The sequence below is a fragment of the Limanda limanda genome, chromosome 12, assembly GCF_963576545.1.
Source record: "Limanda limanda chromosome 12, fLimLim1.1, whole genome shotgun sequence".
NCBI classification, from domain to species: Eukaryota; Metazoa; Chordata; class Actinopteri; order Pleuronectiformes; family Pleuronectidae; genus Limanda; species Limanda limanda.
In genome coordinates, this window is record NC_083647.1 from 23,321,670 (window position 1) to 23,347,595 (window position 25,926).

Here is a 25,926-nt window from a genome sequence, read left to right on the forward strand (position 1 = left end):
ATCAGCACAAGATGGCCGCTGCGTTCGTACCGCGATGTTTTGGCTTCACTTCTGGATCGAAGGAGGAAGTGAAGACACGTCATCCGTCTGTATTCTACAGTCTGTGGTTCGGACACGTTTCGATTTAAAGAGTAAAAAACATCATAAAGACGACAGAAACCAGTTTTAAATGCTGCAACATTCTTTTTTTTATTATAATTAACAATTTCTTTGATTGCACTTTCTTAAAAAATATCTCGTCACAACTTTGAGAACAACTGAAAAACTTGAAGAAACTCAGGGATGCCAGGTAAGAGAGGGAACTGCACGTTTTCGTAGAAGATGACAAACGGTCGTGTGGGGGGTTTGAAGGTCGGCGGCTGGGAGAACATCAGGTGAACAAACCCTCAGCAGAAGATCTGACTGAGAGAGCGCTCACCACACAAAGTCTGCCGGAGAGCACACTGGTTAAAACTGGTTTAATGAGCCGGTTAAAAAAGCGGTTACCAACTCGCTTGTCTTTAAAGAGGGTGAAGTATGGCATGGGACATGAATCCTTATTCTTCCCTTCGAGCTCTTCCATCCAACACCTCCTCTGAACATCCTTCACGTCCACACTTTGTCAGTAAACCATCCCGCCTCCTGCCCAATGCTCCAAATATTAAATTAACTCCAAAAACACAACATTTCCTCGAGTGGGATTATCCCGTCATAAAAGCATCACTTCACACTCACTCATGGAAAAGCACTCTGTCGACAGTTATGAGGAATAAATCCACACATTAACACAAACATACACACACACACACACACACACACACACCACGTTCACATCTCGGTTCAGTTTTCACTGCAAAGGCAAATTTCTCAAAAGGCCACGTCAGGCCGGGTCACACAGCACCGCAGCAGAATCCCTCAACTCCTTCAAATCACCTGAATGAGCAACAGAACTAAATAAAACAACTGGAACTGAACCCGACGGCCGTTAGAATCCGTTATTCTTCACCTCCAACATCGATTAAAACCAAACCGGAAAATAACTAAATCCTGCCACTTCAATGAAACTCCTTCAAAAGCAACTTAGAGACGACATCATTCATTTCTGAAAACTTTAAATTATTATTCTCTACTTGGCGTGAACAAAGGAAACTTCGTAGAGGAAAACTAAAATAACAGTAGGGTTGCTCAACATGAAACATCACAACAACAATAAAAACATCTCTGAACCCCATGCCATATAGAAGCCGACCAATCCCGAGGATGATTACTGGTTTTAATGTCGCATTTTTGGAAAAGAAAAGCGTAACAACTCGCTCTGATACCGGCAACGCTGACGTTTCTTCAGTCAAGCAAAAGTCGTGTTTCCTGGTTTTACTTTGGTCAGTGAAAAGAGGAACTGCAGTGGTCAGACTGACGGAGAGAGAGAGAGAGAGGAAGGCGTGTTTTTGAAGAACATATAAAATAAACAACAGCACATCCAACCCTCCCGTCGTGATTGTATCGTGGTTGGATTCCAACACCGAACATAAAGGATGGAGTCATCAGACGCCACTCGTCGGGCTAAGTGGGTCCCAAGAACGTCCCCCCCCAATATGGGAGGTCAACAGTGTGGGGGGGGGGGGTAAAGATAACAGGGAAGGGAAGAAGGCGATGTTCCCACCACCCGAACTTTAAGGCTCCAGGTCAAGCTCCTCCTCAGCATGTCTGCACATGTGAGTCAGCATCCCCTGCAAAACAGATCAAACATCCATCAAGCTGAGGACACATCATCATTATTAATTCATTTCACAGGTAGTTTCTGGTTTGGTTCCGTGTGTCGCATCAGAAAATGGTTCAAAATGCCCATCACTGTTTCCCAGAGCTCCAGGTGATCAAATGTCTAAATATTAGGGATGGGGGGGAAAATCGATTCAGTTACAAATCGCGATTCTTGTGAATGATGATTTTAAATCGCCATGCTGCCTCCCAAATCAATTTTTTAAAAACATATTTATTGGTTTATACGGGGGGGGATATATTGGGGGAGCAACATCACCCCAGAGCATGTTGACCAGCTCTTGTTTTTGCACAAGAATCTAAACATACCCAAGCACCAGCTTTGCATCGCCTACATGCAAACAACAATAGCCTACTTTTTGTTTATTTCAAAGTTTATATTTTAAGTAAACTTTTATTCATTCTATTTAATTTACCTTTTATTTATTGTTTAAAAGTAGCCTAAGTGGCATACATTTCTTAATCTGTCAGTTTGTGTGCAGTTGACAGGGGCTATACAATAATAGGGCACATTTATATTTATTTTCTCTATTGGCTGCCCGGCAGTCATTAATATGTTAATATTTAAAATAAAACTTGTAAAATTTGACTGTTGTATTTGAAGGTATGATTCAACATTTTTCCATGGTCCAGTTTTTAAAAAAAAAAATAACCAAAAGAAATCGCAGGAAATCGTAATATCGAATCGCAATACTTACAGAGAATCGCAATACATATCGTATCGCCATCTAAATATCGTGATAGTATCGTATCGGGAGGTCCCTGCCGATTCCCGTCCCTACTAAATACCCACGATATGTAATAACCATTAATGTGAGACAAGAGAAAGGAACACAAAAACACCAACAACAGGGAATGTGTGTGGTGTCTCTCTTCACCTGCTTGGAGCTGTTGCGCGAGGAGAAAAACTCTTCACAGTTTTTCCAGCGGCACTTGAGCGTCTGGAAGTTGGCGCTGGTGTGGTCGTGGATCAGGTGCTGCTGCAGATGCTCCGTCAGCCCGAAGACCAGCGAGCAGCCGTGCCACTGTCAACACAACACGTGGTTAGGAAATCAAATAAAAACTCCACAATGAAATCCAGACAGTTGCATCAATCAATTCATCTCCTCCCAGTTCCACTTCTTGTCCCTTAGCTCACCCAGCAGCGGTAGTTCTGCATCAGGTTCAGTTTGGTGGCCTGCACGCTGCCGTCGTAGCAGCCCGTGTAGATCTGAAAACACACAACACACACACATGTTCACCACACATTCATACACTTCCCCATCGGATGCGATCACATCCCAGTAGGGACGGGAATCGATACAATGCTATCACGATACTTGGGTGGCGATAGGATATGTATTGCGATTCTGTAAGTATTGCGATTCGAAATTACAATTTCCTGGGATTTTTTTTTTTTTTTTTTAAATACTGGACCATGGAAAAATGTTGAATCATACCTTCAAAAACAACACAGTCAAATTCACTTAGAGCTTTACCAGTTTTATTTCAAATATTAACATTTACTTAATGACTGCCGGGCAGCCAATAGAGAAAATTAAAAAAAATGTTCCCTATCATTGTATAGCCCCTGTCAACTGCACACAAACTGACAGATTAAGAAATGTAAGCCACTTAGGCTACTTTTAAACAATAAATAAAAGGTAAATTAAATAGAATGAATAAAAGTTTTCTTAAAATATAAACTTTGAAATAAAAAAAAAGTAGGCTATTGTTGTTTGCATGTAGCCGATACAAAGCTAGTGCTTGGGTATGTTTAAATTCTTGTGCAAAAACAAGAGCTGGTCAACATGCTATGGGGTGATGTTGCTCCTCCCATATACCCCCCCCCCGTATAAACCAATAAATATGTTTAAATATATCCCATCCCTAACATCACTGCTGTAAATCTCACCAGGTTCTTGTGGATGGTCATACACATCACCATGTCCTTGTGTCCACCGTAGACCTGCAGCTGGTCGTGAGACTGAGGAGGAACAAAGAAACGGGTTAGTTGTTTCTGTGGGAGCAGATTAAAGCAGGGACCGACTCTGGGAGTGTTTCATTAATCTGAGAGGACAGATGGTGTCATGTCACTGACCTGCAGGTCGTAGACTCTGACCAGTTTGTCCAGGCAGGCGGTCACCATCACCTTCCCCAGGATGGACACCACGGTGACAGCGTGACTGTGACCTTTATAGACTCGCACCAGCTTCCCTGTCTGCAGACACACAGAGAGGCAGAACATTATATAACCGGGATTCAACAACACTATGAAATGGAGTTTTCACACGTAAACATTTGTATATTGTGTAGAAAGAGATAAACTGCATTACTCACGTGGATGTTGTGTGTGTAGACGCACTGATCGCTGGAGCCACTGAAAACCAGATCATTGACCACCTGAGAAGAGACGAGGAAATAAACTCAAAATATAAATCATCAGCACAAAGAAATATTTCATCACATAGTAAGAGGAGTGTAATTACATAAAGCTTTCCCTGTCTTATCGTCGACTCACAACACTTAACCAGGGTTCATACACATTCTGACCAATGGATTTCTTTTTTACCATTTTCTTTTTATTGAACAATAAGTACAACAATACAAGTCATCAACAACATCAACAACTCGAAACAAAAAATGAAAAACCTGCTGTCATGTCAAGTCTATGTCAACTGCCATAGAGTCAAATTTCTCCATTTACTGTCCTTGACCAATGGATTTCCATGACTTTTCCATGACTTTTCAATAACTTTAAACTAGAGCTGTCAAACGATTAAAATATTTAATCGCGATTAATCGCATTTTGTCATAGTTAACTCGCGATTAATCGCAATTAATCGCAAATTTGTATCTATTCTGAATGTTCCTTCATTTATTATTTTTCCATAATTTTACTTTCGTTTTAATGCTCTTATCAACATGGAAAAGTGGATTGGCTTGCTTTATGCAAATGTTTTATATTATTGAAAACAGGGCGGTACAAAATAAAATTATAAAGTGCACATTTCAGGTAAACAAGGACTCAGCCTATAGTGCAGTTAAACCATGGCTTAATATTTTATTTTTTTCAAGTTTGCTGTGAACATAGCAGTCAGTCCTCTTATTTCAGAAACAATGAACCATAACAGTTAGGTTACCAATAAAAGGTAAGCCTACTACTTCTTAGCTACTCAAACAGACAAGCAACAAATAACAAACAAACAAAATACACAGGCAGGTGTCGGCCTACTTTGAAATAAATGAAACACAGAACTTTGTAGGGCTATTTGAGTCCTCCCCTTATTTGTGGAAAATGTATGAAATAAGAAGTACCCTATTTTTAAATAAATAAAAACATATAGCTGCAGCCTAATTGTGTAACGGACTGGGTTTATGTTTATGTTTGGTTTTGACGTATAATCAGTAAAACACTGTTGAAGGAGCGCTCTGATGTCTGACGGTCACTGAAGGGGTCTGGGTGGGACATGTGACTGTTTGGACCAATAGGATGGGGGGATCGGGGATCAATGAGGAAGTGAAGTGTTGATGTCTGCGAGTGACGGAGTAACAGCGAGAGGTGCACATGTTCGTGTAGAGGAAAATACCAGTTACTAAACCATGAAGAAGTTCCGTGTCCTGTGGGACGCAACAGTAGCTTTAAAATATATAGTTTAGGTGGCGAAATATTAAAACAAAAAGCGAGAGCAGGTCAGACTGAAGGCGAACACAGATACTGAAGCTGCAGCTGCAGCTCTGCTTTAACTCGAGTTAAAAAAATTGACGGCGTTAAAATGGGTTTGCGTTAACGCCGTTAATAACGCGTTAAACTGACAGCCCTACTTTAAACCAAATTTCCATGACCGAACATTTTGTGAAATCTCGGTGTATACGCGAAAAAGTGACAAAATGTAGTATTCAAACTAACAATGAGAATTCCAAGGCATACAGTATACCTTAAATAACATAAACCCAAGTATGCCTGCCTATATTTTGAGCGTATTTCTTTAAAAGCATATGAATTATTTAAAACTCAGCGTAAATTAACTAGGGATGGGCATTCGATTAAATTTTCTTAATCGATCGTCGGGAGAATTAACGATCGATTTTCGATTAATCATTAATATTTTTATATTAGGATTCACTATTTATAGGCTATATTAAAATGCAGTGAAAACACAGCGTGTTTCCTCATTGAGATCTTTATTACAAGATGAACAACTCTTGTGGCAGTTAATCGGGATCTGTATAATGGTTACATTTGAAAATATGCGCTGCTGTACTCTTGAGCCCCGCTGAGAGCAGCTAGCCGCTGAGAGCTAGCTCGATCTGACGGTTCTCGACCTCTCAGTCCGGTTGTTGTCACGCCCTCACTCCCGGAACCCCTTAGCTCCGGGCTGCTTCCTCCAGCTGCTAACATCCTCCCTGTGCTGCGTTCAGAGCAACTCTGATATTCTGACCTCCTGCCACATAGCGAACATGCAATAGTTTTCATCGATGAAAAGAAATTCTTAATGATCAATTAATCGATCGTCTATTAATTATGCCCATCCCTAAAATGAACGACATGAAAATATGAATATAACAAATTTCCATGACTTTTCCAAAACTTTTGGGAGATTATTTTTTTCCATGACTTTTCCAGGATTTCCATGACCGTACGAACCCTGCTTAACACTAAAAGTTGCATCCACCCATTACGCACACATTCACACCGTGTTGACACAGACGGGCAATTTGCGAGACTTTGGACTGAAGGTGTCGGAGATCGAACCACCGATCTGGTTTAGTGGATGACCCGCTCTACCCCCTGAGCCACAACTGTCCCTCAATGTTCCTCTATTCAAAAAACGGAGAAGACACTGTTTCAGTCCCGCTCCTTGTTTGCTGGGACACTGTTTATAAACTCCTACTTGCTCGCTGGTGATGAGGTTACCTTCATGCAGAGGATGGTTTTGATGTGTCCCTCCAGCGTGCGCAGCAGGAGGCCGTTCTTGGCGTCCCTCACGCTGATGGTGCTGTCGTAGGAGCCGACCAGCAGGATCCTCCGTGCTCCCTCCTGCGATGTGGCCAGACAGCTCACGGCCCGGGGCCCGTGGCACTCGAACACCTCCATCTGCTTGTTTGTCTGAACCAAGCAACAGGTGACAAATGAAGACAAAAGCCACTGAACGGAGATTTTGGATTTCAAATCACCACTTTACAAATAGATCATTGTAAACTAACGATAAAACTAGTTCTTATTAAGAGATACACAATAGATAGATCTCAATTTAAGTGTCCACAAACATCCTGGCAATTTCTAGAGGGCACATTTATAATTACAGATAGAAATATAGGGTTTATGGCACGATTCCATGCAGCACTTTTAATTACTGAGCTTTAGTAAGTGTTCTATTGCATTATTAAGTCACAAGCTGTATTATTTGTCTCATTTTTCCTCGTCTCACATCCTCAGCCCAGCTCTGGGAAACCAGGAGTCCGATATATCTTTCATTGTGTGTGACTTTGCGTTTCTCACCTTGAGGTTAAAGGTCACGACGGTGCCGTTGGCCAGGCCGGCGTACAGCGTCTTCCAGCGGCTGTGGAGGCAGAGGACTCGGTCCGACAGGGAAAACTGATGCTCCAGATCTTGAGTCTGTGGACAAGGAGGAAGCGTTACAGAATGTGGCAGCAATGTGGCACATCATCTGAAACGGTGATTTCAATGTGTGTTTTTACCTTGAGGCTGTAGCAGCGGATGGTCTGGTCACTGGAACCAGTATACAGGCGGTGATGCAGACTGGGAGCCGCGGACACCCACAGGCAGCTCACTTTGGAGCTGTGGCCACCGTACACACCCACACATTTATGACTCTGCAACAAGAAAGAGAAGAAAATATGAACGTGATGTTCACCGAGAAAAAACACTGATATTGTGAAAGTCCTCAGCAGAGTTTCCTCCACACTCACCACCAGGTCGAAGGCTCGGACAGTCCGGTCTCCTGAGCACGTGTACAGCAGCCCGTCGTGGATCTGCATGGCGTTCACCGCCTCCTGGTGGCCCTCGAACCCCCCCTCCGTGGGCATCGCATCCTCACCGTGGTCAGAAGACACATCTGGGGAAGAAATACACACACGAAAACGGTAACGCAACATGTGACGTGTAGACTAAATCCAATTTGTGCATTTGCTTCTTTAGAATAAATGGAATTAACCTAAAAGTCATACATTCAGTTTAAACGGGAATTATTATGGCCTTCAAAGCTTAATTAAAGATGACAATAGTTGCTGGTCAACAACAATAAACCGGTGCATGTCTCCACTTCTCTAAACTCAAAATTGTAATTTGCTTTAAATGTGTCAAGAAATTAATTTTCCCTCAAGTTTTGTCTTTTGTCGTCATAGAAGCTGCTTTAACGAGGCTGGAGCATGAACATCTGAAGACGTGTGGACCGTCCGTTAATATACATCAGGTTAAATATACACACTTTCACAAAGTCGTGTCCGTTCATCACAACTCATCCGGCTCCACACTGTCACTATGAATATCTTGCCCATAAAAAGTAATTTGGGCGCTCAAGAGTCTATTTTAATTTGGCAGGGAGCCTGACACGTCTAATTTTGGCTGCTTGGAACATGGCAGGATTTAATGTTTGGTTACATGGTCACAACTTAAAGATGCTCCCGGGGAGGTCGATTTCATTTATACGATTGGGTGACGGAAAAATGCAAAAACCTGTATTTACTTTTAAAAACACTAGTTCAACCTTTATAACACAAACACGTCTCGAGAGGTGAACAAACCTGATGAGTTCTTCATCGTCCGGGGCAACGTGACGGGACACGGCAAGTCGCTGGGGGAGAAAAGATGGAAAAGATTAATCGGTGTATTATTTGCCAAAGTTAAATCTTATTCTAAAATTGAGTTCTTTCATTTTATGACTCTGTAAAACTGTTCTACAAACCTCTCAGAGGATTTGCAGATGTCCATGTCACTTGTGGAGGTGACCTCGTTGCAGGCCAGGTTCTGAGTCCCAGGTCTGGAGGAGGGTGGGACTTTAGTGGGATGTGGAGCATCGGTGTGGAGCTGCTGACAGACTGCAGTGACCTCCATGCTCTCCTCTGAATCTAAGTTCACCCTCAGCTCAGTGGAGGCCATGTGGGGAAGCTCCACCATGTGTTTGTGGTCCACCTTCTGCCTCTGCACCTCCTCCATGGTCACGTCACCCTCTCTATCGTCCGTGGGCAGAGTGGAGGTGCTGACCTGGGAGCCTCCACTGGGTCTCCTGCGTGGCCGGAGCCACCTCGGCCGGGAGAACTCCCCATCCACCTCGGTGTCACTGCTCTCCAGCTGCTCCGTGCCTTGGGCCTTCTTCAGCACCTTCCTCTTCTTCAGCTTCCTCACACGCTTCCCGCTGCTCAGCTCGGACGGAGAGGCGGGCAGGTTGAGCACCGAGGGCACCGAGGGGATCTCGAACGTCTTTGTGGCTGCACAGTCGACCACGGCCCCCGCATCAGAGCCCTTCCTGCTCGGCGAGAGAAGCTTCATGGAGGATTCGGTGTCGATTTCAGTTTTCAGATAGTTCCTCGTTGCCTGGACGCCCTTGTCCATCCTCTCGCACGGCCCTGACGAGCTCTCGTTGTCTTCAAGGTTCTCCCACACATGCTCTGTTTTGGTTTGGTAGAGCTCAGGATTTCTCTCAGGAGACGGCTGACAGTTGAGGCCAGGATCTGCAAACAGATTCAAGTGTTAGTAAACTGCACAGTTTATTATTGACAGAAATGGAAGGACATGTGGGAGTATTTTAACTATTTCCTCTTGAGCTACTGCACTTAACGGTTAAACTTAATTCGGAAGGTAAAATCCATGACTGTTTAAATATTATTATTAGATACAGATTAATAAAGTGTAAAATGTTTGGTTTTAAAAGGTTAACGCCACATGGTGTTGTGGGTGTTTTGCATTAAATGTAATTACTTGGCGAAGACGCTGCAGCAGGAGCGACCGGCAGCTCCGGTGTGGTGGTGTGAGCACAGAGAGCCACGGTCTCCAGAGGGTCCGGCTCCGAGCTGACGTGGACCGGGGACTGGGGCTCCTCTTTGATGACTGCAGACATGAAGGGAAGACTGGAGGACGGGGGGGAGGCACGTTGAGCAGGAGGACTCGGACTGAGCGCAGCAGCAGCAGTGTCCGTTACAGGGGAGAACATCAGGGAGGAAGCTAAGTGTGGATCTGTATCCACGACATCCATCTTTTCTTCTTTCAGTTTGAGCGGAGGGGCTTCCTCCTCAATACCTGGGTTTGAAAAAAGAGTTGATTAAATACAACTATTGTTATTTGTTATTAAGAATTGGTTTCGATGGTTAGTTACAGTCGTAGCATCCACACAGACACAGACATGGGTTCTTACCTTGCATCCCTTTGAGTAACTCAATGCGCTTGTTTCTCAATGTGCTCATCTCTACAGCGACCTGAGGAAGACACAGCCACACAAGAACAGTCAGAAAGTGAAAACTGTTGCTCGTAAGTGATTCATATTTAGGTGATTAATACCTTGGAAACAAAACATTAAGTTTGCACTTAAACCAAAGAAAATAAGGAGCTTAGAAGCAGTGAATCAACACGAATAAATAACCACGAGACAACAATGGAATTAACATGAGACTGATCTAGTACAAAAGGAATAAGTAAGGTAAATCTTGAGATGATGGGAGATGTTTTTACCTGCTGTTTAACCACCATGAGGCGCTGCACCTCGATGTAGGCGGCCTCCAGCGCAGCGCGGGCCTGGATCAGGCTGGAGTCCACAGTCTGCAGGGAGCGACTCAGCTCCTCCTCCCGTAGAGACACCGCCAGCAGCTGGTCGATCTGCAGACGATCTGCACAGAGCACCAGGGACACTTAGAAACACAACTCTGGCTTCAATCTAATGTAGCTGCGATGCTAAAGTCCTGCACATTAGTCTCAAAGACGACTGAGGCTTTAAATCCATCGAGATCATCAGGTTCCATCAGCGGAGACAATATGAAACATCCATTAACTGTGTCCATGAACCAGGAGTAATACCGTTTTATTACCTTTTTTGGTTTTGACCTTCCGTCTTTTTCTGTTGTGTTCCAAGCACGACGTCTCTGCACTGTGAGCGTCCTACAAGAGAGAAAGACAGAGTCAACACCACTCGAAAGAGACGCGGACACGTGGAATCCGTTTGGACTCGGTTTCGTCGACTCACCCCAGCAGCTCGTCGCCTCTTCCCTGTTCCCTGAGCGTCTAACTGCTCCGTCCCCGAGCTGCTGTCCCCGAGCACCGAGTCCGATCTCTGGAGGGCCCTCACTGTGGCTGAGGTCGGCTTCTCCGGCTGCTTCTGTGCTTCCGCCCCAAACTGACCGAGTGTGTCATCCACCTCTTGTTTACAGGGAACGTCTTTGATCCCTTGAGCGAACAAGGTAGAGATAGAAGATCCCTGTGGTTCCGAGCTGAGGATTTCTCTTTGTGACATTTCCTTGGACAGGAGGGACTTAAACAGAGAGGCGGTGGATTCGGGGGCCAGGCTGCTCTCTGATAAGGAGCGTTTCCGCGTGCCACTGGGAGCAGAAGCTTCCATCAAGGTCTCCCAGCTGAGACCCTCCAACCCGGGAATGTCATCTTCCTCCTGGCTCTGGTCCTCCTGTTCATTGGGCACCATCTCTATCCCAAACCTGGAGTGAGACAAAACATAAAATGAGCTGAAAGCAGCTGGAAATAGAATAACTTTCACTGTAAAATCGAAACGCTAAAAGAGAACTCTTACCTTGGCATCCCTTTCCCTTTGTCCTGCTTCTTCCTGACCTCCTGATACACCTGCTCCCAGTTCACGTTGCGCCGGGAGCCGGAGGAGCTGATGAGTTGCCGCACGGTGGGTTTGAGCCCCGAGTCCTTCTCCGAGTCACTCCTCCGCGACTCGCTCAGGTTCCTCACCCGCCTGGCGATGTTCAGGTTGGGCTCGTGGCCTCCCGCTTTGCTCTTGGAGCTGATGTGTTTGGTCAGGTCTCGTTTTAAGACGGGAGGAAGGTCAAGCTTGGACTGGCTTGTGTTCGCTCCTGCCTCGGTCTGGGCCTCGCCGCTCCTGGAGGTGTCGCTCTCTGAGCTCTGCTCGGCCTCAACCGCCTGCAGAGCCTCGTCTGGGGCCAGGGAGCAGGGTCGCTCCTCCACTTTCCCGCTGTTCTCCTCTTCCCTGCTTGAGGCGGCAAACTCCGAGTTCTCCATGTTGGAGGTGCTAACTTGTAACGACTGGAGGAACTGGCGGCTGTCTGGAGATTTCAACCCAGGCTTCTCTGGCCTGACGGATGAATCTGGTTTGGCTGCATCCTGCCTGCAGCTGTTTTCTTTGTTCACTCCGATCTGACTCGGAGCACAATCCCTCTGCTGCTCCTCCACTATGTGCTGTGAGATTTCCATCCTGTCGCTACCCGAGCTATCCAAAGAACCTCTCTTTTCTAACACTGGCAGTCTTTCTTTCCTGGGGACTTCCGGGAGCTGCCGTTCCTGCCTCGACTTCAGGGGCCCAATAAGTGGAGCTTTAGAGCCGAGTCCACTCTGCTTTGAAGTGGGCTTTGATTGTGCGTTCCCTTGACCGGAGACCTTACTCAGTGTGTGAGTGGCGAGAACAGGAAGTGAGGACGTCTTCTTGTCTTTCTGCAGTGAGGATTTACTGACCTTCTGACTGGAGGGAGCAGATGCAGAGCTCTGGTGTCCTTCCCTCTGAGCACTGCTGCTTCTACTGCTGCTGCTGCTGCTGCTTTCCCTCGGTTTGGTTTTAAAATCGGATTTTGGCCTCTCTTTCGCTTCCACAGATCGTCCACTAGGGGGCAACGGCCCTGGTTCCCTCTCAGGTCGGGACAGCTTGTTAAAGGCACTGGTTTCCGGGGCTGTATCTTGCTTTTGGGGCTTAGGGACTTTGGGGTGCTTCTCTGATGAATTTGGGTTGGTTTCTTTATGGGGTGCGGACTCGGAGCCCTTTGTGGCGGGATAGGGCGACCAGCGACAGGCTTTGTCCAGCTTTGGATTGCTACCACAGGTCTTAGAGCTCTTACTACCGTTGGGCTCAGATTCGGCTGTTTGTCCCTTGCTAACTTGAACCCCGTTACTCGGCTGACTTCTCTCGTTACTGGCAGTATTTTGAAACTGGCTCGAACCCCGGGAAGAAAAACTAGGGGGAGGTGGATGCGTAGGAATTGGCCCCGAGCTGCCAAAGGGTCGGGGTCTTTGTTGGTACTGAGATATATTGTTTTGGCCGTAGACCCCATTACTGCTGCCGCCGCTGCTGAGCCACGGCAGTCGATTCTGTTGATTGCCAGGTAATCCGCCGTGATCCCACTGCCTCCTGCCCCACCCTCCCTGGCTGAGCGAGCTTCCAACACGCTCTTCAGATTCCCATTTCTGGAAGTTGGGAGGCTCCTGAGCATGCCAGGTGGCGCTCTTTCCCTGTTGACTGCAGTGCCAGGGCCGTGGCTCCCCTGGTCTGGCGCTGTATCGGTTGCCGCCATACCAAGTTTTGTTCTGACCAGATCCCCCGAAGCCCTGTGACGGCTGCTGCCAGGTGTATTCCCGCTGGTAACGCTCCTTAGCTTCTTTTAACCGCTGCTGAAACTCCTCCTTTCTCCTACAATCCTCTTCTTCTTTTGCCAGCTTCACCGCGGCAGCCTCCTTTTCTTTCCTAAGAACGAGACACAGATCTTCACTCAGTGGCCACTTTTAAGTTACTTCTGCTTTCATAATGCTATTATGTACACACACACACGTACATGTAAAGTTACAGGTGTTAGCTCCTGGTCTTTAGTGAAGGTTGTGAGAAGTAACGCCACAATGCTCTCAGAAGAAATGCAAAGAAAACTCAAAAGTAATCAGAAGAGTTGTTTGTATTTGATTCTCTGAACACACAGATCTTTTACATTACACTACATTTCATTTAGCTGACGCTTTAATCCAAAGCGACTTACAATAAGTGCATTCAACCCTGAGGGTACAAACCAAGAACAACAAGAATCAAGACAGTAAAATTTCTTCGAAATAAAGCAAAACTACAGAGTGCTATAAGTAAGTGCCATTTTAGTGCTACCAAAGTGTTAGTTTTCAAAAGTCGTTAGTGTGTTTTTTTTTTTTTTTTTATTTTATTCAAGGTACAGTCGGAAGAGGTGTGTTTTTAGTTTTCGGCGAAAGATGTGTAAACTTTCAGATGTCCGGATGTCGAGTGGGAGCTCATTCCACCATTTAGGAGCTAGGACAGCAAACAGTCGTGATTTTGATGAGTGTTTAGCTCGCAGTGAAGGAGCAACGAGTCGTTTAGCTGAAGCAGAGCGGAGTGAACGTGCTGGTGTGTAATGTTTGACCATGTCCTGGATGTAAACTGGACCTGATCTGTTTACAGCATGGTATGCGAGTACTAGTGTTTTGAACCGGATGCGGGCAGCCACTGGTAGCCAGTGTAGGGAGCGGAGGAGCGGAGTAGTGCGAGTGAATTTAGGTTGGTTAAAAACCAGTCGAGCTGCTGCATTCTGGATGAGCTGCAAAGGTCGGATGGCAGTAGCAGGTAGACCTGCCAGGAGGGAGTTACAGTAGTCGAGGCGTGAGATGACCAGGGCCTGGACCAGAACCTGCAACGCCTTCTGAGTGAGAAGGGGGCGTATTCTCCGGATGTTGTAAAGCATGAATCTACAGGACCGCGTTGTTGCAGTAATGTTGGCAGAAAGGGAGAGTTGGCAGTCGAGTGTCACACCCAGGTTCCTAGCAGTCTGAGTGGGGGTCAGCACGGAGTTGTCATCTTCTCTTTAAGTTCACAGAGAGATTTAGTGTCTTTAAACCATCACTTTTGGTTTGTTCTCACCAAACCCGTCACCATTGTTTGCAGCCAGCAGCTGTTTTCATGAATGAATAGAAGGATGTGTAAAAAGAAAATAGTTTGCTGACGATTTCAAAAGTGGTAAAACAAAATCTCTCCTCCTCTCTGGCAGCAACGGTATATCTTGTGTGATTTGAGATTTATTTGAATCTGTTTTACAGATCGTTAAACAGATTCCCTTGGCAACCGTACATTCTCCTGGCACGCTGCCAGCAGACGTCTAGGATTGGTTCAGTTCAGTCTGACCTACAGCTCAGGCATGTGACAGGCCGACAGCTGAGCGTCGACTTTTGCCGTCAACTGTCTCCTCACATATCAAACTTTGCCAGATGCTGTGGTCAGAAGTGTTTTCTAACGTTTCCAGTGAGATACTGAGATCAACACTACAAGTCTTCAGGAAAGAAAAAAACGCACATGAGGAAGCCTCACAGATCAGGTTAAAGAAGAGTTTGTAGGGCACGAATATGTCACGTCTGAACTTCAGTCGCAGTCTTACTTTTTATAGTCTGCACTCCTGACACACGACACGACTCTGCTGGACGTGAAGCTGCAGCTAAATGAGTCTTGTGAGCGACACGGAGCAGAATGTGACTATACATGGTTTACAGTGTGTTGTTCACACATGTAAACCTGTGAGCTATCAGCTATCTTCATATCAAATCAGCAGCATCATTCACATGGATTTATCTAACATATGTTGAGCACTAAAAAGAGCAGAGAGCAGTTTTCACCAATAAATAAGCATTAATAATTGTAAAAATTTTCAAAGGGACTTTATAATACTACATTTATATCACATATTCATTACCAACCGTTGTTCCTCCAACTTAAAACCTGATAACATCATAAAATAGTTGTTTTAAGAATGCCTTACCTGATGAGCTCTTTTCTCTTTTCGATCAGTTCCACCAGTTTCTGGTCGAAGTAGTCCTCGTGGTCGTTCCCAGCCGGCCTTTGTTCCGCCGCCTCCACATTCTGCTTGTGCGTGGGACTGGAAATGTGGCTGGCATAATCAGTCAGGCTCGCCACCGTCACCTTGCACACTCGGCACTCGTGTCCGCAGTCCCTGGGGAGGGAAGGCGAGAGCGGGCGTTCAATCGTTCCCACCGGCATCGTGACTGAACTGGTCTTGTATTGGTTTCTCGCCTGCAGAGCCTTAGAGGAAAGAACTCAGGCTCTACTTTCTGTGACTTAAAAAGTCAGAATACAAACAGGAGAGGAGAATACTCAACAATCCGTTTCAAAAAATATAAGTTGTCCAAATTGTTTATCTGTCGCAGATCAGGAGGTAGCTAACTTGCAATTTTTTTCCGTTTAAAAAAAGTTTAAATGTGTATCATCCTGATCTTTGTTGTTATTTGTTCTTCAGCAGGCCATTGGTGGCGCAGCGAGGGCAGGAGGAGCCAGGCTGGACCCGGGCAGCGTGCTCATCGAGCTGTTTATGTCCAGCCGCCAAAACAAGCCGTGCAGCACAGCACCGGGACGCAGCACAGCAGCCTAGTGTCCGGGCATGATGGTGTCCGCTGCGCTGTGAGACCCGACACAAGGCTATGTCTGTATTTGACCCCCACACTGCTCACGGAGAGCCGGGACCCAGCCCCCTCCAGGCCAGCATGTGTTATTAAAACAGGCCCGAGCAGCCCACTGGCCAATCCCGAGCTAAGCCTGTGAAACTGGAGACTCGTGCAGCTGCTCCCAGCCTCCACTTCAAAAACCCAGCCCGAGTATGTCATCCCGTGATTCTGATACCGGTTGTGACTCTGCTGGCTCCTTCTCAGTTTTCTAATTCAAATTTGTGTCATGGCATTCGGCCATTTTCTGACCTCTGGTGCAGTTATCTGACCTCTGGTGCAGTTGGCAAACTTGTCATCAACGGGGACGGTTCTCGATCAAGCTGCAGCACATTTCACACACTCATACGTATACCAAACCAAATTAAACTGGGTTTCTCTCTGATCCTTCTACGCCTCTTTGGTGGATATTTGTCCTGTTGTTTTACTGTAATCTTGCTTTAAAACAAATCAACCCACAGATAAATGGACAGGGGTTCAAACATAATAAAATGTATTTGGATCAACACGTTTGTTCTCAGCTGCAGCGGCGAGGAAACTGAAACCCGAATCACTAATGACAGCAAAGACGTCAAATAAAAACTGTATCAACTTAAGCTTCAGATACATATTAATAGAGAGGCAGTTTTCTAAATCCATGTGCACTCTATTAATATTCGATATTTTTCTTACAACTATACCAGCTCCGGTCTAAAAAGACGCTCAGCAGCAACGCCGGACCTGAATCGATATTTGTACTTGTGGAGATTCTTCAAAGTCAGCAACGTGCCACATGCTTTCAGTAATCTCCACGGCAGTCACAAGATACCCAGTTGCCTCCTATCGCTCAGGCCTGTTGTTCCGGAGAGATTGTGTCTAAATATACGTTCCACACTTGAAACAGCTGCCCGTATATCCCCTGATCCAGCACGTGCCCATGTGCACACGTGCCTCATGACCCAAATTCGATTTTTGAACTAAACATTTCATACCCTTAAACGTTCAATAAGAGGTGACATCTAAAATTGTTTGGGAAAAACAATGTTGGTATATGATTAATTTCTGTAATGCATTGATGTTTCCATGATATCTGTGCATGCTGTGTATTTTTAGACACTCACCGGCCTTTGAGCTTCTCCAGCTCTCGGTGGTGCAGCATACTCCTCATGTGCTCGTCCATCTCCTGGAAATAGACATTGTTAATTCTTGAAAAGTTGTTATTCTAAGCATTGAATGTTTATTTAGGTGTTAGATGCCACAAGAGGGAGAATTTAACAAGAAATGCAAGTGAAAACAAAAAACCCTGTAATAATGGTGAGTGCAAAAGGGAAAATTAAGTATTAATTTATACATTAAGTAGCATGACTCCAAATAAATATTAGTGCATAAACACAAAGCTATGTGCATAAAACAATGTGCATCTGAATAGAACATTCACTTTATATGATAATGTTAATTTTATTATTTGTAAATCCTTCATATTTTCGCAAGTGTAAATGTAGCCGGAGCTCCTGAAAGTATCATGTGAAATCCAACAGTATTTCTGTGTTTATTCTGTATGAACCTGGTCTGAGGGTGACTTACCTGCTTAGAAACGTGGATTGTTTCACAGAGGATGCACTTTCTGTCTCTCGCCATTTTGAAAGAGGATTGAATGAGGGTGGATCTCAGCCCATTACTGTCAATAGAGAGAAGGAATTTAACGATAACACATGTCAACAGCTTACAAAAGGACAAAGCAACAAGTTGTGTGTTTGTGATAAAACGGAATGACAGGTTCAGCCTCTGTGGAATATGAGCAGTGTACTGTACGTCTGTAGTTGAGCTCCCAGCGAGTCAGACGGATCAAACCTCTCTATTCCACAACATGCCTCAGTACCACAGCCCCCAATACAAGCACATAGTTCAACCTGAACCCGGGTCTAATTCCAGTCTGCTGATAGAGCAACTCTGTGGCCAGGAAGCAGCAGAGCCGTGGCAGCACCAGGCCCATGTCTGGACAGGAACATTTAACATTCACAAACAGGCTGAGAAATGTGGGGCAGGAGTCAACTGCTGGTGAAGAAGACACAACTGACCCTGATTAAAAACATGTTTCTGCTATAGAAGGTTATAGGTTTATGAATTTAGAGATGAACCCGCCATCTTTGTCATATTTCTGATGCTGTTAAACGATAACAAAAATATTTGGTAAACATCTTTCCTATTGCTTTAACAGAATGTTTTAACTTTTTAACAACACAATCTGGAGTCAGGGAAAGAAAGCCTGACTTAGCAGATAAAGCGCAGAGTGTCATTAAAGTAAACTTGTGTTTTTGTTTAGTTATTTTTAACAGTTTGTAATTAAACTCTAAAATGTGTAAATTGTTGTAACATTTCCTCGTAACAAGGGTTTGATAACAACATGTTAGGAAGGACATAATTCCTTATACCCCCAATATATATCTGTATCATCAACAGCCCCCAAAAAACACCTTTCCTCTTATTTGTATCCACACTGCCTAACATCCATCTATCGACAAACAACTTTCCGACTTCTACCATATTGATTCATGACAACGCCAAACAGCAACGTTTACTCAACAATATCATGAATAATAACCAGAGTTGAAGTCAGTTCTACCTGTATTCTATTCCTGGTAATGTGGAGCCTGTTAAATTTCCTCCATCACAAATGTGTCTTTGCAGCCAAGGTCATCAGTTTACAGTGTGACATCAGGAACTAGGAGGATCCCAGGGTCAAATGACCTCATGGGGTGGGGGGGGGCAGCAAGCTAGTAACACAACAAACTATTCAAAGGTGATTAAATCTGCTGATGCACTGAATTACGAATATCTTAAATCATACAAGCGATCGAGTCTAAACAAACAAACCATCACACAGCTTCCCTCCTTCTTCCAGCAACTGAAAAAGGGGCGTTGACTCTAAAGTTCATTAAAGCTTTGTTTTATAACGTTTATCACATATAATATGACGTCAGGTCCAATGTTATCTCACATTAAAAGCTCCAGACTAAGAGAGAGAGAGACGATGAAAGCTCGTCTGCTCCTTTCATTGTGACAACTTGAGGAGTTAGCCTAGCTGCTAACAGTTAGCTGCTTCCTCCAGCAGTTCCTCCATCACATATCGAGTAAAGTTCGCTCTCCCGACGCTGTGATCGCAGTTGAACATGAAGTTTATCAACCGATCAGAACTCAGGAGACTGTTAGAAAACAACTCTCTCAGTAGTTTAACACGAGTTTACCGTTAGCCTGGTTTCGATTGTTGTTAGCCTAGCCCAGCTCCTCGATTAGCATGTGTGCTAGCATCTCCCTCAACTAATGGGACGAGAAGGCGAATATATACCAACGAAGGCTGCGTGAGTCACGAACTATTAACGCAAATTCAAACTGCTGAACGATTTAACGCCGTTTTAATCCGTTTAGTAACATTAACAACTCGCAGGTTAGCAAGCTAGCAGCTACAAGCTAGCAGCTACAAGCTAGCCAGCGACCAGCAAGGACCCAAAACAAGTGGCTTATTCCGGGTTCTACAAACGCGACAGTGTTCGCAGCTACGACACGTTGCATTCAAAAAGTTATGCGTATTAATACGTGAGAGTTCAGTACCTTTAAAGCATCCAGATGTGTGAGACTACAGCATTTTCCCCTGCACCGCTGGAGCTAACAACAACATCCTGCGCGACCCGGACGCGTTCAGGAGCATCGCGCTGTGGGAAAACAGGACATCGGCTAAAAGATCTGATCTCCCCGCACAGCTTCATTCTAGTAAAAGTACTAATACTAAGCTGTAAAGAATACTACTCACAAGTTGTGGAATAAAAATACTTTTATTTCTGTTATTCCAAATTATATTATTCCATTATCATTATCATTTTAGTAAGAATAAACTCATGTTGACAGTATAAACCATAATTAAAAGTGTTCAAAGTGATTTCTATAGTTAATAAAGTTGTGCTCCCAGCATTATTTATCCTTTGAGACATTTTCCACAGCTTCAGGCAGAATATGAGTCATTCACACGTTCAGGAGTTTTGAATTGTTCTTCTCCACAAACTTTAGAAATCCAGGCAGAATTGTTTATTTCTATATTCCAAATTCTCTACAAACAAAAGTGTGTGAGATATACAATCCTGAACAGCAACAGCATGTGAAATAATTCAAGTAGTATTCAAACACAATGACACACTGATACATTTGAATAGTGTTCAAATAAAAATGTCAAAACAACAGGAATTAGACACAAATTTGGTTCCAGCTCAACAAAAACAAACGTCAGATCCCTCTGACACAAGAAAAATACTTTCCTGATCCCTTTAGAGTTCAAATACATCAAGTGGAGATAAATCCTAGACACATACCAGATTCTGCTCAGTGACATTAACAGCATATATGACTGAGCATTGTTTTGAATAAGTAGGATACACAAATGAACAACGCAACATTCCCTTTAAAATGATATTATCTACACAAAGACCAGAATAAAATGCAGCAACACTTTGACCAAAGCTCACAGTTTATCAGTTGTTGACCTGAAAAACCCAGACTCACGATATCTTTCATCGTTTTCTTTTATGTGCGTAAAAAAATACATTTCAGAAACTACATCTCAGAAAATATCAGTGAAATATCTCAAGAACAATAACTCTTTGATTGTGTTATAAACACAGAACTCTCCATTTGTGGGGAAGTGATAGGAAATGACTGATGTAGCAGTAATATTCAATTAGAACACATCACCCTCAGTCAGGTGATATTATCTATACAACAAATCTTGTGAGCAAACATCATTAGTGTGAATTATCCTGAACGACAATGCAAAAACAGTGTACTGACCTCAAAACCCCTCAGGACAGATTCTAATAAACCAGATCTGAACCGGACCAGACTGTAACATCAGCTGATTTGGTTCAGTTCCCGTTCTTTATTCCTCAGGTGCCTCTTTCGCATCCTGTTTGTCCACTGAATAGCCAGCTTGGCAAAGTTAGCTGCCTTGAAGAAAGCCATGAAGACGCCACACAGGATGGCGACGGAGTTCCAGGGATTTGCGGTGACGATCTGTTTGGAAGTGAACAGAGTTGTGTTACAGAGCGACACACTGGACGACGTGGATAACAAACTGTCACGGAGAACTTACCAGTCGGATTTCTTGCATGAAAGGATCCCGCCATTCAAAGACAGCAAAGAAAAGCTGGTTGCTTTGCTCCGACTCAGGTCTTTTATCATTGAATTTCACCACAGTTGACTAGGAGACCAAATGCGGAGGTTAATGCTTTTAAAGTATATTGTCATCTCGTACGCACGCACGTGTAAGTTGCACGGACATGAATACCTCTTGACGAAACTCCATAGCATCATTGCTTTTCCCAGACGTCCTCACTAAAGACATCTTGACCCAGGTCCTGAATCCTCCAGAGAAGGTCCACATGGAGTAATTCCTCTCACAGTCCCTCATGAACTCTGACTGATTCTGGCTGTCAGGAAACACAGGGAACACTAACATCACATCAGAGCACAAGTGCATGATTAAATACACGATCACACTGGGTCACAAAGCTTTTACAAATCAGTGTTTCCTTTCGTTTCATGACCCAAAAGTCACTAAATCACTTTTAAATTGCAAACTGTCAATCAGTCGGTGCATTATCCGTGTGGTGAGCCACCAGGAGGCATCAGTAAACAGGATCAATCATGGTGTTTGCAGTTACCTGTCATTCAAGTCACTAAACTTGGCGAAAAGCATGTAGGTGATGGCACTGAAGTCCTCTTCTGTTTCATTGTGACTGAACTGCATGAAGATCAGCTCTTTGTTTCTGACATCAGAGGGGCCGCGGACCACCAGAGCTCGTTTCTGTGAGACACGAGAAGAGACGTTGTGATGATCTATCATAAAAGACAACACATCAATCTCACTTCTACCACCTTAGCTTAAAGGAGGCATATGACCCTTTTTCAGTGTTTATTTCCTCTCGAGGGTTTAATGTGTTTTGTGAATGTAAAAGTTCTGCAAAGTTAAAAAGTCCTAAAAGCCTCTAAAACATCTCGTCAGTAGTCGACTGATTCTTCCACATTAAAATGATCAACCTGTATATGAGCAGAAACTATGCTAAATGTATTAACATTCTTGAACTATATCTGTTCTATTGTTGACGTGTGTGAGACCACCAGTTGAAGGAATGTATGGCTGACCTCTGTTTGATTTGTAAAGGGTCCAACGTAAGTCACGTTGCTGATCACACAGTCTCCCTCTTGAGCTTGGCCCGGGTTCTCTAACGGAGGGATGGAGTCGTGGTAGTGATGCCTGCAGCTCAGCAGCTGAGCTCGGCCGGGATAGACAGCGATACCTTGTCAAAAAACAACAGCTCAATAATGAATAATAAATCATCCCGGATCAAGACATTTCATTGTTGGTTTAACAAAATGTTGTTGCTAGAAGCGATGAACAGTTGAAGATTAGTATTCATACAAACCAGGGGGAGAAAAGGATTCCACCTCTTTGTAGGTGACAGACATGACGGGGTGGTTGAGTTTGTCCAGGAAGTCAGAGATGGTCTGGTACACCAGGAACGCCGCCACCGCCGTCAGCAGCAGGTAGATGAAGATGAGCGCCACCGTGAGGACGTTCTTCAGGCAGGCTTTACTAAACCTCCCCGACGGGCTGCTCTCCCTGAGGTCGTCCTCTGCAGCCGGAGAAAATAGCATAAAAAGAAAAAAGTCATACAACTGGCAAATTCAGACAACCTCAAGAAAACAGAGAACCAAGCAGCGGTGATAAACTGTGTTACTGGCAATATTAAAAATTCAAGATAATTCCTTTTTTTAAATAAAGAAATAATAAAAGATCATCTCTAGGTGGATGCTAGTTAAGCATGAACAACGCAACATTCCCTTTAAAATGATATTATCTACACAAAGACCAGAATAAAATGCAGCAACACTTTGACCAAAGTTCACAGTTTATCAGTTGTTGACCTGAAAAACCCAAACTCACAAACTCTCTCATCGTTTTCGTTTATGTGCGTAAAAAAATAAATTTCAGAAACTACATCTCAGAAAATATCAGTGAAAAATCTCAAGAACAATAAATCTTTGATTGTGTTATAAACACAGAACTCTCCATTTGTGGGGAAGTGATAGGAAATGACTGATGTAGCAGTAATATTCAATTAGAACACATCACCCTCAGTCAGGTGATATTATCTATACAACAAATCTTGTGAGCAAACATCATTAGTGTGAATTATCCTAAACGACAATGCATATACTGTGTTACTGGCAATATTAAAAATTCAAGATAATTCCTTTTTTTAAATAAAGAAATAATAAAAGATCAGCTCTAGGTGGATGCTAGTTAAGCATGAACAACGCAACATTCCCTTAAAATGATATTATCTACACAAAGACCAGAATAAAATGCAGCAACACTTTGACCAAAGTTCACAGTTTATCAGTTGTTGACCTGAAAAACCCAAACTCACAAACTCTCTCATCGTTTCTGCTTAGAAATGTTTGAAACCACCTGGGGAGATCCTGCCGTTCGGCTCTTCTCCCTCCTCCTGGTCCTCTGGTGACTCGTCATAAGGGTCCGGAGACTGTGTGTGGCCTTCACCTTCGTCATCATCACTGAACTGTGAGGGGGAGAAGATGATATTTTATTCTGGGCAGCAGCACAGATAAAAACATTCACTTCTTTGTCATTGGCTGCTGGTTTATATTCTAATATATGAATGAAAATCTGAATTTGATCAATGTAGATGAGTGTGGGATGGATGAATGTATTTGTTGTTATTTGATTAGCAACAAGTCTCTAGATATAATTTATGTTATGTGATATAACTAGTGATTAATAAATCTAGAGTGGCAATAAAGACAATTATATTTTATAATAGTGGATATTCAAATTCTACATTATGCTATTTATATATTGTGCCATCAAAAACAGGTAAAAGATTTATGGAAAACCATTAAAAATAAATATCATATCTAAAATACATCGATGACACAACATAATATTCAAATTAGCTGCATCTACAGCAAAAACAACAGAAGGATTATACACCTTAAAGCATCTCTAATAAAAAAAAAAGATAATAAACATATATAAATAGATAACTCACTATATATAACTTTGATGTACATTTATCTTGAACAACTACTTTTACAGTATTGGATTACTTGTACTTAAAGTAATGATAGTACACTTTATTCATACGTCACTTTTTAAAATGTTTTACAGTGAAGAAAGGTAGAAGAAAGATTAAAATTAATAGGATGCTCCTGCAGGGATAGATAGATAGATAGATAGATAGATAGATAGATAGATAGATAGATAGATAGATAGATAGGTAGATAGGTAGATAGATAGATAGATAGATAGATAGATAGATAGATAGATAGATAGATAGATAGATAGATAGATTACTTCCTTCATCCCCGAAGGGAAATTAAGTCGTCATAGTAGCCAGTATAATTGAATACAATAAAATACAATACATTAGAATAAAAAAAAATATTATTGAGGTAGAAAGAATAAAAACAGAAACACAAGATAAATAGGTAGATAAGGTGCAGTGGCAAGATGATGGTCATAGTACTGATGATATGATGGTAATGTTATTGTTAGGCAGTATATAAAAATAAAAATAGTAAAGTATATATAGTATATAATATAACATAATATATATTTATATATGATATTAATTATACCAATATAATAGCAGTATATAGTAATAATGGCAGCAACAGTATATATAATAATAATAGTAAATATAATAATAAATAATAACATGTACACATGTATAAATATGTGTATAGACTTATATTTACAAAGAATATACAAAGAGCATGAAATAATATGATATATAGTAGAGGTATAAATATAAGTATTTGACTATACAATAGATCATATAATATACTATGAGTGTAAGAATATGTAGACAGAGTGTGCAAAAGACAATATTATTGTATAAAATTATATATAATATCAATATGCAGGTAACAGTTTCGGAGCAGCAGGTTTTAATAAGCGGTCAGACGAGAGAGAGAGAACCCTGTGGTCAGCTGGTTTCACAGGAAGCTGCTCTGTCCTGCAGCCCAGTCACATGATGCCACTGGGCCTGCACAGCTTATTCTAGTAATTATTAATAAGAAAACAAACAGCAAACAGCAGCAATAGGAAACCGAGTGCGTTGTTATAAAGGAGATTAAAGTTCTCCTGCTCACCTCTCGGTATGAAGACCGGGAGTTTGCTTTCCTCAGCATTCCTCTGCACTGAGCTGGTCAACAACAACAAGAAGGAGAAGTTTGGAAAGAACTCTTCATAACGACCCGATGCATGTTTAATGAAGTTCCCTTGTCCCAGGCCTCAGGTCCCTCAGCGGCCTCGTTCACAAACACACAACACTCAGCTGCCTCGTTCACAAAACACACAACACAAACCGCCTGTGTGGATTCTGGTGACGGAGATAAAGTCAGAGCCCATCCCATGATAGTGAGACAGCTCCGGGCCGCGATGCAACAGGAACACACCGTGCGTCCTGGTTTCCTCGTCTCCTGCGTCCTTACCCTCTGTGTTGACCTAATGCTGCCTTCAGGTGCTCACAGGAAGTTTCTCTGAAGTCACTGGACCTGAGTCTCGAGTTTTAAGTGACCAATAGAATGTTGCTTTTATTTCATCTGCCTGTATCAGTACTCTTTTATTTTCCATTATCATTTCAGCCACAGAGTCATACATCTTGCTGTGTTTTAGTACGTTTGTGTGATACAAATATTTATAAAATATTATAAAATATAATATAAAA

General features: G+C 43.2%; 2 protein-coding genes across 2 annotated transcripts; both read right to left on the reverse strand.

Annotated features, from left to right (window-relative positions):
- Positions 1-163: 163 nt before the first annotated feature.
- On the reverse strand, positions 164-19,802 carry znf106a (zinc finger protein 106a). The gene is made up of 22 exons (XM_061082971.1): positions 19,736-19,802; positions 17,711-17,804; positions 17,248-17,309; positions 15,451-15,642; positions 11,490-13,394; positions 10,932-11,397; positions 10,777-10,846; positions 10,424-10,578; positions 10,110-10,170; positions 9,677-9,994; positions 8,664-9,429; positions 8,503-8,552; positions 7,669-7,814; positions 7,438-7,572; positions 7,238-7,354; positions 6,653-6,844; positions 4,075-4,137; positions 3,836-3,955; positions 3,650-3,721; positions 2,894-2,965; positions 2,634-2,780; positions 164-1,706 (listed from the first exon to the last, which is right to left on the reverse strand). Exons 2-22 carry the CDS (start codon positions 17,762-17,764, stop codon positions 1,650-1,652), a joined length of 5,220 nt encoding a protein of 1,739 aa, XP_060938954.1. The 5' UTR covers positions 17,765-17,804; positions 19,736-19,802; the 3' UTR covers positions 164-1,649.
- A 389-nt stretch (positions 19,803-20,191) lies between these two features.
- On the reverse strand, positions 20,192-25,694 carry pacc1 (proton activated chloride channel 1). Its single transcript, XM_061082341.1, has 8 exons — positions 25,349-25,694; positions 23,646-23,754; positions 22,597-22,806; positions 22,316-22,470; positions 21,835-21,977; positions 21,459-21,600; positions 21,264-21,371; positions 20,192-21,184 (listed from the first exon to the last, which is right to left on the reverse strand). The coding sequence occupies exons 1-8, from the start codon at positions 25,385-25,387 to the stop codon at positions 21,023-21,025; spliced, it is 1,068 nt and encodes a 355-aa protein (XP_060938324.1). The 5' UTR covers positions 25,388-25,694; the 3' UTR covers positions 20,192-21,022.
- Positions 25,695-25,926: the final 232 nt, after the last annotated feature.